This window comes from Melopsittacus undulatus, chromosome 2, assembly GCF_012275295.1.
Source record: "Melopsittacus undulatus isolate bMelUnd1 chromosome 2, bMelUnd1.mat.Z, whole genome shotgun sequence".
In the NCBI taxonomy this organism is placed as follows: domain Eukaryota; kingdom Metazoa; phylum Chordata; class Aves; order Psittaciformes; family Psittaculidae; genus Melopsittacus; species Melopsittacus undulatus.
In genome coordinates, this window is record NC_047528.1 from 64,203,464 (window position 1) to 64,219,165 (window position 15,702).

Here is a 15,702-nt window from a genome sequence, read left to right on the forward strand (position 1 = left end):
AAAGAAATTTCAGAGCTGCCAAACCAGAGTTCTGACAGAGCTCAAACTGCCTCACACTGCTGCATTTCGCAAAATTGGCATTTACTAGGCCAACAACCAAAAACCCATACAGAAAAACAGTGTCAATACACTAGCTCTTTGTCTTGTTTTAGGGTACATTAACGACAATCTCATAATGGAATCCAAGATCTCCACTTGGAAGACCATGCAGTAGAGCATGATTTACCAGGAGGGGGCAATGCAACTACACATGCAGTTGGTACACACCAACAAATTCAGGACCTTGTTCATACAGTGAAATGCTGAAGATAAAAACAGATCCTCTAATTCTGTATTAACAAAATCTTATTATTCTGTTTTATATCCAGATGAGGGTTGATAAATAGATATATTAATTATTTCTTTCACAAAGAATTAGGTAACCTGGTATTAGCTTGCGAAGAGGATGGGAAAGATTAGTAAAGAGATTTCTGCTTTGCCCACACTAGAGATAAACCAGAAGCAGAACTTCTTACTCAGTACCAATCCAAGCTGCAAGCAATTCAAATGGAGTATATATGAATAATCTCCTCTTCTGTAAAAAAACAAAGTCCTGGTAAAAAAAATCACCTGTGGGTACACCTACATTACCACCTTGGTTCAGATCAGGATTGCTCTTTTGAAGTGACTCATCCAATCATCTCCACTTACCCAGTTTTGTTTCATATTCTGAAGATGTCTTGGTGTGCCAACCACTCCTTTTGGATGAAATTAAAAAGGCAGATGCACTCCAACCACAAGCAGGCATGCAGTCTAGACCTCAGCTAGTCCAAAGGAACTCTTCCTGTCTTTAAACATGTGGAATGAAGTCCTTAGGTCCTCAGCACTTTAATTACTGTGCTCCACAAATCTGCTTCTACAGGACTGTACTACTTGCCAATGGAGCTATAACCTACCACTTCAAAAACATCCATCTTAGGTTCTCATAACCAGGGAGACACACCATTTAATGAAGTTATCCCAAACTGTGGAGGTCCACGCAGAATGGGATTCCACCACAGCTCATTCTGAATTTCTCCCTAACCAGGTTTAGGTTTGCAAAGCATAAATTCAAATGCCTTTCACTACCCATCATACTGAGAACTGGTGTCTCTGTGTTGCTGAACAGAAACACAGACATCTTAGAACAGCCAGATTTCTTAGCCTAAACACTTATATGCCATATGGCTGACAATTTATGCAACTAGTCTTTGTATGATTTTTACAGGGGGAGGTCAGAGGGAGGACAAATAATCCCCTTCCTGAAACATTTCAGGTCATTTTCTATACTTTGACCATGTATCATTTCCACCTCCTCAGTAATACACAAATTCTAAGATTGCTGTAACAATGAGTTTTAGAAGTCACCTATATGCCTTTTAAAAAATAATCTTTTCTCTAATACTGCTGAGAATTACAGATTTTGGCAGATGTCCTAAACACCGTTCCTGTTGCAGCCTCGGTCAAAACTGTCTAGGCTCTGTGCCAGCATTGTAAGAACAAGCCCTCAATTTTAATTTAGGAAGTGGTGGGGGAGGTGGGGAAGAAGGGAGGGAAGTATAAGCAACTTGTCCAGGGAGATTATCTAATGCATAAAATTCTTCCCAAAGAATGTTGAACAGGTATATCCAAACATACACCTAACACAAAGAAACATTACAAGAAAGCGAGGCTTGGTAAAAATATCAACAAAGTGATGGAAACCCAGAGATTCAGTGTATGACACTAATTTTAATTCACATTACCAAGCTCTTCATTGTTTACTGGCTTCATCAAAACAAGGGGATGGGGGGTGGGGGGTGAGTTAAGGACAAAGTGACAACATTTCAATATTTTGGCCTTCAATTGTGTCACAACACTGATGTTTATCTAAATATGTGTCTACCACCCTTCCCCCACATTAAAAAGCTCGTTTTGGCTGTTTTGTTAAAAATCACTTGGGATCATACATTTTTTCCAGCACATGATCCAGTGAATTAAGTAGGGCTTTTTGAAAGCTAAACGCAAGCCTTTGTTTAATTCACTTTAAGAACAATAAGACTGCCCCACCACCTGCAAAAGGAAAACTTTATAGCTCATCATTCATATTTATGTCTCCAAGGGAACCAGGCTGAGGTTACAGACCCAATAAAAGGTAAAAGCTTTTCTCTTACAAACTCTACATGGTTCACTGTGCAATCTCATTCAGTAATGGATCAACCTACATCACATGCTGTCTTGTGGTTGTGGAAGTTTTGTTTTGTATTTTCAAAAGCAGGACTATTTAAACAAAAGCAGGACTATTTAAACATAACTTTCAGGTAATTGACCTTTCTTTTTAATTGTTCATTAAATTATTATTTCTGCAACATCCCCAGAAAGTTCAATCCTGTGCAGCAGAAGGTCCATTGCTTTGTTTCCACTGCCAGCAGCAGCACTTCCTTTATTTTAAAAAGAAATTCCAGATTTTAAGTGTTGCACTTTATACTGAAGTCAAATGACATAGATAATTTAACTGTAATCCCCTTCCTCACCAAAAAAGTACTGCCAGCAGAACCTCAGAGGTTAAAGGGGCATTTAAAATAAATCACTGACTCTCATACTAAGAAAAAAATTCACAGGCTAGGAAGTATGTCAACTTTTGACCACCTTTGACAATATCAATGTTTCATTTTCATATTTTCATAGCCTCTTTTTATTATATGCTCTCACCCTTCCTCTCCCCCCCCTCCCCTCCCCAAATCACTACAGAGTCTAAAAACAGTTAGAAGCACTATGATGTTTATCTTGGTGTCGTGGTTTAAACCAAGTCCCCCTACTCCCGGAGAGTTAGGAAGGAGAATCCAAAGAATGTAGCCCCCACGGATTGAGATAAGAACGGTTTAATTGCTAAGGCATAACACAAAACCCCTGCTGCCATTTACTACTACAAATAATAATGATACAGCAAACAGCAAGTGAAAAGAATACAACACCCCACCAGCCACCGACCCATAACTCACTCCACCCTGCCTGGCCGAGCACCATGTGCTCCCTCCTCCATTTTTCTCCAGAGCTCCCCTCCCAGCTTTCCCTTTCCCAGTATGCATCATGGGCATCACGTGCTATGGTATGGAATACCTCATTGCCTAGCCTGGGTCAAGTGTCCTGCCTCTCCTTCCTCCCGGACTCCCCTCCTCCACCTGGCTGGAAAAAACCTCGAACAAAAACACCCTCAAAACATGCTCAAACCATGACACTTGGCGAGATCTCAGTAGGGTGGGGAAGAATCAGAAGAGAAATGGAGTTATATGCCTCCCCCTTGTTGCTCCTCCTGGCTTCACGTGTGGCTGAGTCTTTGCTACCAGCACCTCCTTACAGCAGCACTAAACCTCCTTGCACATTGAAAAAGAGGTATAAGGAGCATGATGTGAGCTGGAAAGCTATTTGGAACTTTGGATCATTTGTTATGTAAACATGTCACAGGATGCAAATCAACATTTGGTCCTGGCTGCATTGTCACTAAACATTACCAGGATTTGGGAAACTAGACTGGGTGTAGCTTTTCCCCCATTGCTAAGTGAAGAGCTGAAACATAGACTCAAGAGGTCATTTAAGGACAACTGGAATGTGACCCTGCATTTCCTGAGAAGCTAGAGGACTGGTTTCACTTCAGCTCTGTGTCATACCCAGCTCTGGCCTGAAGAACTGTTTTCAAATCCTCCTACCTCTGAAGCTCACACTGCATATTCCATCTACTTATATATAAACACACATGAGATCTGAGGAGGTGAAAAGTATGACAGAACAATATTGGACATGTAGATTCATTTTTCTTTTATCTTCCAGCAGTGTATGCAAATTGCATACTTATCATATCACAAAAGTATCATTTACATATTTGTAATTTTTGCAGAATTATAATTTTAACACTGATTTATATATACACTATTTAGAAATCTAGGTAGCTTTTACAGTCATCATGTTACTACGCATGAGAGAATAACACATTAAAAATTAGGCTTCTACCTACCCATGAATGAGTGCCAAACACAGATGTTGGAGAAATCTTTAAAGGGAAATTTAAAGCATGTCATGGGCCCCTAAAAAAGTAATCTTGAGAAAAATCCACCTGGGAATAATTAATGTCTCCCCTTCTCTACAGCTACCTGAAGTCTAGACATGTTGCCTCTTCTCTGGAACAGAGACCAAGACAGAGCCTCCTCCAGATACCTTCAAAGAACTCAGCTCTGGCTCCTGTTGCCTCCATAGGAGCTGCTGCATATTCAAATTCTCTGGAAGGTGGTTTTTACTCAGGTAGCCAGACATGGATTTAAGTGCTTTGCTCTATATTTGCCACTGGATTTGCACGTTGTTTCCTTTCCCAAGATGTGCTGGGGCTACAGGGAACTCTTTACAAATGGGCATGGGAACAGGAAACATAAGTAGAAGAGGGGCTTCTGAACACCAGCCTCCTGTCTCTACCTCTTCCAGCCGTCTCCTTTGCTCCTTCTGCTGCTCAATGCGCTTCTGCCTCTCTGCCAACAGCTGCCTCTTGTACTCCTCCTGCTCACGGAGCTGCTGCTCCTGCAGCAGCTGCTGTCTCCGAAGGGCCTCGGACCGTTCCTTGTTTTCCTGCTGCAGTCTCAGGAAATCACGTCGGAGGGTTGATTCTCCAGGCACATTGACAATGGAACTGCAACAAGAGGAAGTTAAAGGCTCCTGTACAATAAAGCCTGATCGGCCATTAAATACCTTTTTCAAAGGCAGGGGAACATTAATAAAATATATCATGATGTTAAATTTTAATCTCATTTCTTTCGGAGCAAAGACACTAGATGCATGTCAAATACATGCTCTCAGTGGAAGGCGTGAAATGAGGCCAAGCAAAATAAGGTCCAATTCTGCCACTGTGGAGCCCATGACCAATCATATTTGCCATAAAACTCCCTCCATCAAGAGCTTGCTGGCTCTAAGCCATGTAAGGGGGAGCTTTAAAGCCTTTAGCATCACAGAATAGGTATTCAGACCCTTTGGGTGGTTTGTGTGGCTTATGTGTGCATTTAATGAGAGACAGAAATTCAGCATGCTCCTGATTTATAGTCACAGACCTTTAGACTTACTTGGCATGTCTGCTCAAAGCCCTCCCAAAAGCAATTATTACCTTGGCTCTCCTTCTTGTTCAGGCACTTCCTCCTCTTCTTCTTCACTTCCACTATATTCATACTCTGTCTCATCTACCAAGAAAGAAACAAAGGCCTAGATAGTGCTTATCTTAAGTTTTAGGACAGCAGGGAGTTGCAGTAGTGCCTTAGTGAACCACTTCCCATCCTCTTCAATGAGATCTACTGCAGACCATAGGATTTATTCTACATAAACAAGCCCATCCTCCCACACTTGTAGAGCAGCACAGTGCTTTGTGGCACACTTTCAGCATATTCCCTGAATGACACCAGGTTGTACATATAAGACAAGACACCTGGAGAACCTCGGCACCACCTGAATAAAGAGAACAGGCTGAACATTTGCTTCATAGCTCTTGTGATGGGTTATTTCCTGCGAGTCTGATTTATGGCACCATTTCAGGAATGAAGCTACCATAGATCAAAAAGGGAAAGGCCATATATGCCAATATCCTCCTAAATACTGCTTAAAGCTCGTATGGAAGAGGCCCAGAAGTGAGTAAATTTAACTTATCTGAAAATAAGACACTTGAATTGATTGTCCTCTGTAGAGGACAGCACAAAAACTAAAAGTTTGCTGATAGTCAAAACATGAATTTAAAAAGAATCTTTCAGGGTTTGGGTTATGTGCTTTTCTAGTGGTGGGAATTTAGAATGCAAAGTAGAACAAAACCACATATTTTTAACAAGCACAATACTTAATTTTTAGAAGCTGCATACCTTTCTCTCCTCTCTTCTTCCTGGTTCTGTCTATATGGTCCTTAAGCTGGATTCGGACTTGCCTTTCATTTGGTTGGTCACGTATAAATGGGTGCTTCAAGAGTTGTTCTGTAGAAGGTCGCTGCATGTAATTCTTCACTAGACAACCTTCTATAAAGCTGAAAAACTTTTTAGACCTGAGAATGTAGAAAAGAAAACAAACCAAATCAAAGCAAGGTCAGAGGTAAAACTCAGCTCAAACTTTTTTTTTTCTGTTCTTTCTGAAAGTCTAATTCCTTTCCTCAAAAAGCATTGTGTTCCAGAAGACGGTACAAGTGCTATCCGCAAGTGTGCCTCCAAACACAGCTGAGTGTGCTCCAGCTGAGCACTGGGCTGGATGGACACAGGGTAATGCCAACATACCTGCAGTACTTAGGCACAGCCTCACAGTGATGTGCCTTCTTTCACAGGCGTAATTGCCCTGAAAGGCAGGATCTATTAGCAAAGGCAAATCATGCAAACCCAGCTCTGCTGGGTAGCATCCAGCTTGCTCAGAGCACAGGCAGGGCAGCTCTGGTGTGTCTCCACCTGCCCATGCTATCTAAGGGCACATCTGCTTCAGAGCAGCTGTACCGAAAGCTGCAAGAACTGCTTCCAACATTTCCCCTGACTCAAGCAGCACTCCACTGCTTTTGTACACACTTGGGCTCACTGAGATAGGACTACAAGCATTTAAGATTATTTTATTTTTTACCCAAAGAGCCATGCACAAAATCATTGTAGAACAATAGGCAGCTGTTGAACAGTGTTTGTTGTCTGTTCAACACAGGCACCTGGGGACAAATTCTCACTGACACAATTTAAGGGCATGAACTGAACTGCACGCCACATGAAGTGACAGGGCATGGGAATTAGCTAAGCTGAGGTACCACCTTCCTAAATTTGCACTTCATCTGAGTGCTTGAAAGAGGACCTCCTGATAGAAGTCACCAAGCAAGCCACTTTGCAAAATGCCAATAATGGAAATACTTAAACCCACATTTTTCATCATTGGGCCTATTTTCTCATAACCTGCCATGAGCACACTACCACAATAGCTGAGTCAGTGCAGCACTGGCTTTGGCCAGCGTCACTTTTTGACTGCAGGGTGCTCCCAACTTGCTCCTGTGCTTAGGCAGCAAACACTTCCAGTACCATGGTTAAGCATAAAAACAAGAGTTTCCATCCATCACTTCACCTTCCTACTGGAATCTAAGAGGCTGGATTCAAGGTAACTTTGTTTTGTTTTCTTTTATTCCTCACACTTTAAGTGTTATTATTCTAAATAAAAAGGTTAACTAATAGCTTATGCAAATACTGCATATGCATCTCTATTACTTTAACATATGCAGAAAGCAAGTATGAGAGAGGGAGAGGGATGCCTTGACAGTACAAGTGCATAAATAAGTCAATCAGAGCAAAGACCAAGCCCAGCAAGCAAGCCAAGTTTATATTATGTTGATATTGAATAGGCAGTGAAATCACTTCATTATTTTGACAGGATCACAGCATCCTGTGATCACATTCAATATATATGAAACCTCTTTATAGGGAGTTATTTGTTTCATATGTGCCAGTGTAACCAGTAACTGGGAGGAAATCCTCCGATACTAATGGATTTTTCTCAGCTGGCAAGAAGCACACACTCAATTCCACTAGTTTACAATAATTATAGTAAAAGCCTTCATTAGTTTTAATAGCTCCTTTCAACTTAGCAACTAGAATGCTATAGTACTGTTTTGTTTCTGTGTTACAATACATCTGAGAAAACATACTGCATATTAAGAGTGCTGCGGGAGTTTATCTTTTAAAATATGGATCCACTTGTCACTTTAATACAGATGCTGCTTTGTCAAGAAAAAAAGCTTGGTTTTTATTTTCACACAATTCAAGACAAATTTTCTCTGGGACAAATAGAACTAAATAAACAATGTATGCTTTTTATTTCACGCTTTGATTCAGCAGCACAGAAGATAACAGAGTGATTTTTGATAACTTAAAATTGTTTTATGGTTCTCTGGAAGTGGGAACAAAACAGCATGCAACGAGACACAAAAACACATCATGGTACAAAAAGGGCCACAAACAAGATATAAACTAACACATACCATTTCTTGGATTTTAACCGTGGCGGAGGGTTCCTGGGTATGAGAAAGAGTGCCCTCATGGGATGCATGTCACAAAGGGCTGAAGGAAAGAAAACAAAACCAAACAGAATATACAGATGTTGGCTTAGCTGCTCTTTCAAATACCATGTCTTTAGCTTCCACAAACATTCCCACTATCCTGACCACACATGCAGCAGACACAGAGAGCAACGTAGCTAAATGGAATTAGCCCAAAATGACAATTCCACAGCTCAATGTGCCAAGGGTGGCCCAAAAAAGAGAAAGAGATTGAGGCATGGATTAACCTTCAGAATCAATCATGATGGGAACATCTGTGCATGGCCCTCCTCCAGCCCCAAGTCATCTAACTTACGTTCCGGTCAATAAAATATTGGGAGATGATGATGGCAGAAGGAAAGAATGACACAGTTACTGTTTCATACAAACTTCCCTTCTCTCCCATTGTGGATGATGCCTCATTTTTATTATCCAGAATTGGAGATTTTCTTCACTCTGAGGCTGACAGTTTTGAAGCATGGGAGGGTTTATATCAAAAAAGGATTCCCCACAGAACTGAAATGTAAACCCATTCCTTTTGTCAAAATAAGTCACATTTGTTTCAGCACACACTTAGTGGGAGTCTGGGTTCTCTGCCTTAAGGATCATTCTGCTCCACAGCAAAGCACCATGACACAGCCAACAAAGGGAAAAACAAGAGAACAGGGAGAGGCTGCCCAAGAAAAGTCACTAGAAGCAAATCCCCTGGCTTTTACCATTTTCCTATGCTTGACCTCTTTCAGCACCAGTCTCAGCCTGAATAATCACTGGAGAAAGAGGTAACGTTTTCCACACAACAGAAATTCAGGAGAAACAGACTGATGTGAAGAGGATTCTGAATTCAGAAATAAGGGGTCACAACCTTGGCAGAGAAGTCCCTTGGATGCCTGTGGATCCCATCAGACCATCAAGCTTAGAGATGGACTCTTCAGCTGCCATGGAAGGAGGGAGAGCCCAAATGCCAGAGGACAGAGCAAGGCAAGAACTGTTCAGAATTCACACTGGATCCTTGCTTACTTCTCAAATGCCCCTCTTGTGCTTTTACACAAATTGGGACCAAGCTCTGCTTTGGTTTGGAAATTAAAAAGTATTATTGTTCAATTCCAGGCTTACAAAACCCATGGACACAGCTTCTAATTGGAAGCCATCCAGGCAACTCAATGCACTAAACAAAAAGGTATGGCAAAAAGGAGGTCAAGTGGCAGCTCAAACACTATTAATACAGTGCTGGCTGAAGTGTCCAGGAAGCAGCTCTCCCATGGGCATTTATGCAGATGTGCAATTAGGGATCAAAAAAACCAAACAAAACCATTACATCTCCTAAAACATGAATCAGAACAAGAGCGTTGTGATTTGATTTATAAATTTCACATTAACAACAACAACAAAAAGATCAGAGAGCAGCTGTAACGAAACGTCCATATTTTAACTAGGAAAATATCAATACTTCATTTCAACTTGATTATTTCAAAGACAAAGGTTTCAAGCTAGGCTGTTGTGTCGCAGTGGTAGTTGCTTATGTGTAGAAAAAAAATAATTAACTGAATCTTAGGTTCCTTAGGCTGTTATTTTTAAATATAACAAGTGAGGGTAGCAACGGTTCAGTAAGGACTTCCATGAAAATTGTCATTAAACGTCAAAACATCATGCCTAATTTCTTTTTAAATCTTTCTGCCCTCCTTGCACATATCTGCTGTTTGCCTTCACATTCAGAAAATAAGCTATTAGAAGTTGTGCATTTTTGGTTTCCAGGTTTCTCTCTCAAAAATATCCCTAACAACAGATAAAGATTCTTAAGCAAGGAGCATTAAGTTCAACACTTTGTGTTGAAAGCGGATTTATAGTTTGAGTCATGTCAGTGAAGATCAACACCACCCACTGACGAGTGGAAACAAAAGGAGAAGCAATGTTAGCATTACCCAGACCGACAGAAAGCCGACACAGAAACAATTGCTACATATGCTTTTTTCATTAAGGTCAGTTTTCTCGAGGCCCCACTGCCCCTCTCCCTGGCTGAGCTTTCAGCATCCCAGGCCAGGCCATACAAAAACTGAGACACAACTCCAAAACACAATATACTACCCATAGGAAGGAAGTCTGACACTCGATTAGCTTCCAATATTCCTGCTATAGAAATTAAATTACTCCAGTCTGCACTGTAAGTGTTTAAACACAATCCTATCTTTATCGAAAGCATTGCTATTTATGGGATTTTATTTTTATATGGCAGGCAAAACCAAAGAGAACAGAAATAACATGAGGATACTTTTGGAAACCTCAAAACTAGGCTTAGATTACAACCAGCATCTCCCAAGTATATGTTTCAGTCTTAATCAGCCCACTGGAGCAGCATATGTATCACTTACGGGGAGCTCCTTCTGCCATCTCTATGGCTGTAATGCCGCATGACCAAAGGTCACTCTGCATAAAAAGAGAGACACCATATGTTAGTAGGTGGATTTACCCATTCAGACAGTACTATTTACAGAGGCCCTGTAGGTGAGACTGAAACCAAATACCACAGCTATTTAAACAATACAAGCAACATTTTTCTTGTAACAGTGTCATACTTTTCATATAATACATATATATATGCAGAAATGCCCGTGCGTATCCCTAAAGAGTATGAAAACAACCCTTTCAAATAACACATGAAAATACTTTCACATTATGACAATGAAAACTGTATTTGCCTGAAATCTAACTCTGTGAGACAACAGAATTTTTAATATTCCCTTGCTTACAAAGGATGGAAAAAGAGCATTGTCAGGGTGTGCAGAGATGCAGTTTGAAAAGCACAAGCTCAACTAGAACTGAAATTGGCCAGAGATGCCAAAAACTGCAAGAAATGTTGGACTTGATGATCTTAAGTATCTTTCCCAACCTAGTTGATTCTATGATTCAGGTACATACATAACAAGCAGAAGCAGAAGAAAAATACTGGCCTGCTATTGAACAGTCAAGGTGAATCAGTCACACGTTAACACTTTAAAGGCAGAGGTTCTCAACACTTTCTTCACCTCTGTGTTTATCAGTATTGCTGGACCCAAGGCCTTGGGAACTAAACTCCAGGCTGATGCAAACACAGATCCACCATCAGTGAAGGAAGAGTTTGTATATGAGCTATTGCAGCAGATTGACCCCTACACATAGGTGGGCTCTGGCAGTGTCTGTCCAAGGGTGTTAAAAGAGCTGGCTCGTGTCGTTGCAAGGCCACTCTCCCATAATCTTTGAGATGTTGTGGAGATTGGGGGTCATCCCAGAAAACGTGAGGAAAGCAAATGTCACCCCTATCTACCAGAAGGGCTTAAAGAAGGATCCACAAAATTATAGGTCCATCAGTCTTACTTCAGTCTCCAGGAAAGTGATGGAGAGAAACCTCTTAGGGACTATTACAAGTCAAATTAAGCACATGATTGGATACATCAGGGGCCAGTTGTGCTTGATAAACCTGCCTTCTACAACAAAGTAACCTGCTCAGTTGATGTGGGGCAAATGGTGGACATTGTCTACCTGGATTTCTCCAAGGCTTTCTATCCAGTTTCCCACAACCTCCTGCTAGAGAAGTTGACACATTATGGTCCTGGCGAATGGTCAGTGCAGTTAGTGAAGAACTGGCTACCAGGCTGCATCCAGAGGGTGGTGGTGAATAGCTCCTTTCCTAGCTTGCAATCCATTACCTGTGAGGTCTCCTAGGGATCATTACTGAGCCCAGCATTGTTTGGTACCTTCATAAGTGACCTGGATTATGGGATCAAGTATACCCCGATGCAATTTGCCAATAATACCAAATTGAGTAGGGAAGTGGACACTTTGGGAGGGAGAGCCACCCTGCAAGATGACCTGGATAGGCTGGAAGAGTGGACTAACAAGAACCTTATAAAGTTCAAGAAGAACAAATGTAAGGTCTTGCACCTGAATATACGTAATCCAGAAGTGCAGCACAGCAAGTGATCTCCCTGGCTGGGGAGCAGCTCTTTGGAAAGGGACCTTGGGGTCTTTGTGGACAACAAGCCCTATATAAGTGAACAGTGTGCTGCTTTGGCAAAGAAAGCCAGGTGCTGGGTGACATCAAAAAAGGGATCACCAGCAGAGATAAAGAAGTCATTATCCCACTTGGCGGTTGTCAGGCCACACCTGGAATACTGCATTCAGTTTTGGTCCCCACTACACAGAAATAGATGTGGACAAGCTGACGAGGGTTCGAAGAAAGACCACAAAAATGGCCAAAGGACTGGAAGCCTGAAGTATGAGAAAAGACTGAATGAGCTCGGTTTGTTCAGCCTTGAAAAAAGAAGGCTCAGGGACACCTTCCGGTATTTAAAGACTCCTTTTTACAAGAGTCACATGGAACATGACAAGGGGTAATGGACACAAGTTACTTTGGGGGAGATTCCGACTAGACACAAGAGGAAAATTTTTCACAATGAGATCAGTCAGCCATTGGAATAATCTCCCCAGGAAAGCTGCTACTGAAAGAGAGCTGTTGTTGAGCAAAACAGTCTTCATTTCTGGTCATAACAGTGATGCTTTAAAAAATTACCCAGAACTAATGAGCAAATAAGCTCTTTTACTACAAGCAGAGAAGTATTTCTAATGATTGCCTTTTCTGATTCATCAAGGCACTCTGCTCTTGGTCCAATCCAGCCATTTAAGCTAAACTGCACAGACTCATGACCTTACAAAATCTTTTAACCATGAGGTTTTTGGGGGAAAGTGCCCTACTAGAAACAATAAACAGATGCCTTCAGAGGCAGAGGGAGTTATTTTTCACATCACTACTACATTAACAAATGCTGAAGTTCTTCTCCTTTACTAGATAATAGCCACCCTTCCTACCTAATAACTCCAGCTGCAAAGATATAAAGCATTATCTTTAGTACAATGCCCCAATGGATGTAAAAAGCGATTAACTCGAGAGAAATAGGATCAACCTGATCAATTTCAGTCAAAAGGTACAAACACACCAATTCGCATAATCTGGCTTTTCAAAACAGACATACACAAGCATACGGATAGCTAACATCACTATCAATCTCAGCAAATTCATTTAATTGATATGCAGCTCTAAAAGTCATTGTAAGACCTTAATCACAGGTTGGTATCTTAGCTGCCCTTGATTAGAAGTTGGAACAACTGCATTAGTCCAAGATCTTTTTTAGACGTGTATTTTTACATTTCTTTTTTCCTTGTGCTTTCATTAAAGCTACCAGAGAAGAATTTTTAAGATTACAATATGCTTTCACTAGAGAAATTTAACTTCAAATATACATACATAACATTCTTAATGGTGGCACAAATACCATCAAGCCAATTACGGGCTTTGCTGTAACTGTATCTTTTGTTTGCAGCAAACTACATTAAAAACTATTTGCTGAGAAATGTTGTGATGGATCATTTTTTATCAACATGTATATGTATCTTGAAATGAGGAATAGGCACAGTTTAAAGAGGTCCTTCTGTACTTCACTGGCTCTCCAGACGGTGGTTCTATTTAAGGCAAAACCTAAAACGTATTCTTCTGGGCTACTACAATAACTGGGACACAGTCTAACATAATTTAAGGTACAATCATTATACAAATTGAGTACATGAGTGTTTCCAGTTAAACTCTTTTTTGCCTTCTCTGAGCACCTACAGCACACTGAAGTCCTATACTCCTTATGTCTCAAATCTATGATAATACAAGTTACAGCAACTGTTAAAGCTCACGATTTGACAGTACCCATACCTTGTACTCCTGTAGTAAGAATGTACCTACACAAAACAGTGTTACTCCTGCCAAGCATAAGAAGTCTCAAAAACTGCTATCATTCAAGGTGTTCATACTGCAACTGCATAGTTCTTTTATGTTAGTTTGTTGGGGTCTTTTTCCTGTGAACAAGACTCTCTTACTCTGTAATCATACGTAGCATCTGGATTTTCATCACAGGCAATAACTTCTGGAGCCATCCAGTACGGAGTTCCAATAAAAGTGTTTCTCCTGCCAACTGTCCTGTCCAGCTGAGCGCTCACACCGAAATCCACTGCGGGTGGGAAAAGAGTAAAATAAAATAAAATAAGAAGGGAAAAAAAATGCAATGATTACTTCTGCAAGGTGAGTTGGAAATAAAACCCTGTGGATGTGCCACATGGGAGAACCATGCTGAGGAGAAATATGACGACTAATAGTGAGGCAGCCAAGCCCTTGTGGTTCACATGCAATGTGCCTGGACCACAAGCATCAAGGGATACAGCAGCATACAACCACCTCTCCTGCACCTCTCACCAGTCTGCCTGTGCAGAAGGGAGCATACAGCTGCAAAAATACAGCCTGGGAGGCTGAGGCAGGTCTAGTCGCTTCCCAAATGGTGAAGCCAAGCACCTTCACCTATACAGAAGGAGCTGCTTCCCAGAGGTACCTCTCATGCTATGAGAAAACAATATGCCTTTTCTGCTCTAAAACTGGACAGCAAAAATAATCTATTGCTCAGGGAATTGCTTTCTGATCTAATGCACAGAGCAGAAGGTGACGCTTATTCAAGAGGTGCTAACTTTAACTACACACACATACACACATAGGTTGCAGAAGAGATGCCCGTTTCACTACAAGGCAACTACATTACAAGGGTGTTTTCTTCCTGTTCACAACCACAGTGATATATGTCTTTCCATAGTAATAATTGCTTCTGCTCTACGAGGGCCGTCTCAGCTTCACTGCATCCATCAGCTGGGTGACACCGACAAACTTGTGTAGATGAGTTCAGTGGGAGCAACGGTTTGGGAGCTTTGGACCAAAAGGAGGAAAGCTCTTCTGAGAGCTTCCTCCTCCAGCAGCCAGGACATCTTCCCATGCTTTGTGCTGCAGGAAGGTGTAATACAAACAGAAGGGATGTGGGCTGGGTGGGAGGGCTTCAGCATGGCTCTATATTTAACCAAAAAAAAGGTGGCTAGTGCACTGTGATACAAACTCAGAAGTTTAAAGTGTGTAGTAACCAGAAGAGACAGATTACAGAGAAAGAAAAAAAGAGTATGTCCACTTGGAAGGGAAAGAGGAGGAGGCCAGGAATGAGCGTGGTTTTCGGCAGGCATGTCAGAGCTGGAATTGTGTTTTAAGTTTGATGCCCATTCGGAGTGCTATCCTGATCATATTTTTGTGTTTAGAACCTGAACAGTAGGTGCTATTAAAGCCAAATAGAACAGACACTCCTGTGACTTCCCAAGTCCAGAATAAAGGTAATCAGAATGAACACAAGTCACGCACAGCTTGGTGGGGAAAATAAAATGATCCCCACACTGATTCTGGCATGAAAGCCAATCTCACCTAATGAAACACTACAACCTGCACTCCATCTTCCTGAAGTGGGAGGAAATACATGCAGGGCCTCAATCCATATAGGAACAGTGACAGAGCACTCATGCTACAGAACATGTTGCAGGGCTTTTAGAAGACGAACTTGATATAGAAACATGATAAAAGCAAAGGCTGAACGAATGAGGAAGTGCACGTGCATGCCTACTTACCGAGTTTCACTTCTGCGTTCTCTGTTAACAACACATTTTGCCCTTTGATATCCCTGTGAATCACATGATGGGCATGAAGATGTGCCAACCCCTGCATTAAAGAGAAGAAAGGAAGGAGAGGATGTTCAGAATTAGGT

General features: G+C 41.4%; 1 protein-coding gene across 10 annotated transcripts in view; it reads right to left on the minus strand.

Annotated features, from left to right (window-relative positions):
• Positions 1-15,702, minus strand: part of MAP4K4 (mitogen-activated protein kinase kinase kinase kinase 4) — a 165,277-nt gene that overhangs the window by 42,963 nt on the left and 106,612 nt on the right. For all 10 annotated transcript variants that reach the window (XM_034059981.1, XM_034059984.1, XM_034059980.1 and 7 more), the window contains exons 6-12: positions 15,566-15,656; positions 13,958-14,088; positions 10,429-10,483; positions 8,006-8,084; positions 5,880-6,055; positions 5,141-5,213; positions 4,462-4,672 (exon numbers count right to left, since the gene is read on the minus strand). In XM_034059981.1, the coding sequence (XP_033915872.1) occupies positions 4,462-4,672; positions 5,141-5,213; positions 5,880-6,055; positions 8,006-8,084; positions 10,429-10,483; positions 13,958-14,088; positions 15,566-15,656 (816 nt within the window). The remainder of the gene's footprint in view (positions 1-4,461; positions 4,673-5,140; positions 5,214-5,879; positions 6,056-8,005; positions 8,085-10,428; positions 10,484-13,957; positions 14,089-15,565; positions 15,657-15,702) is intronic.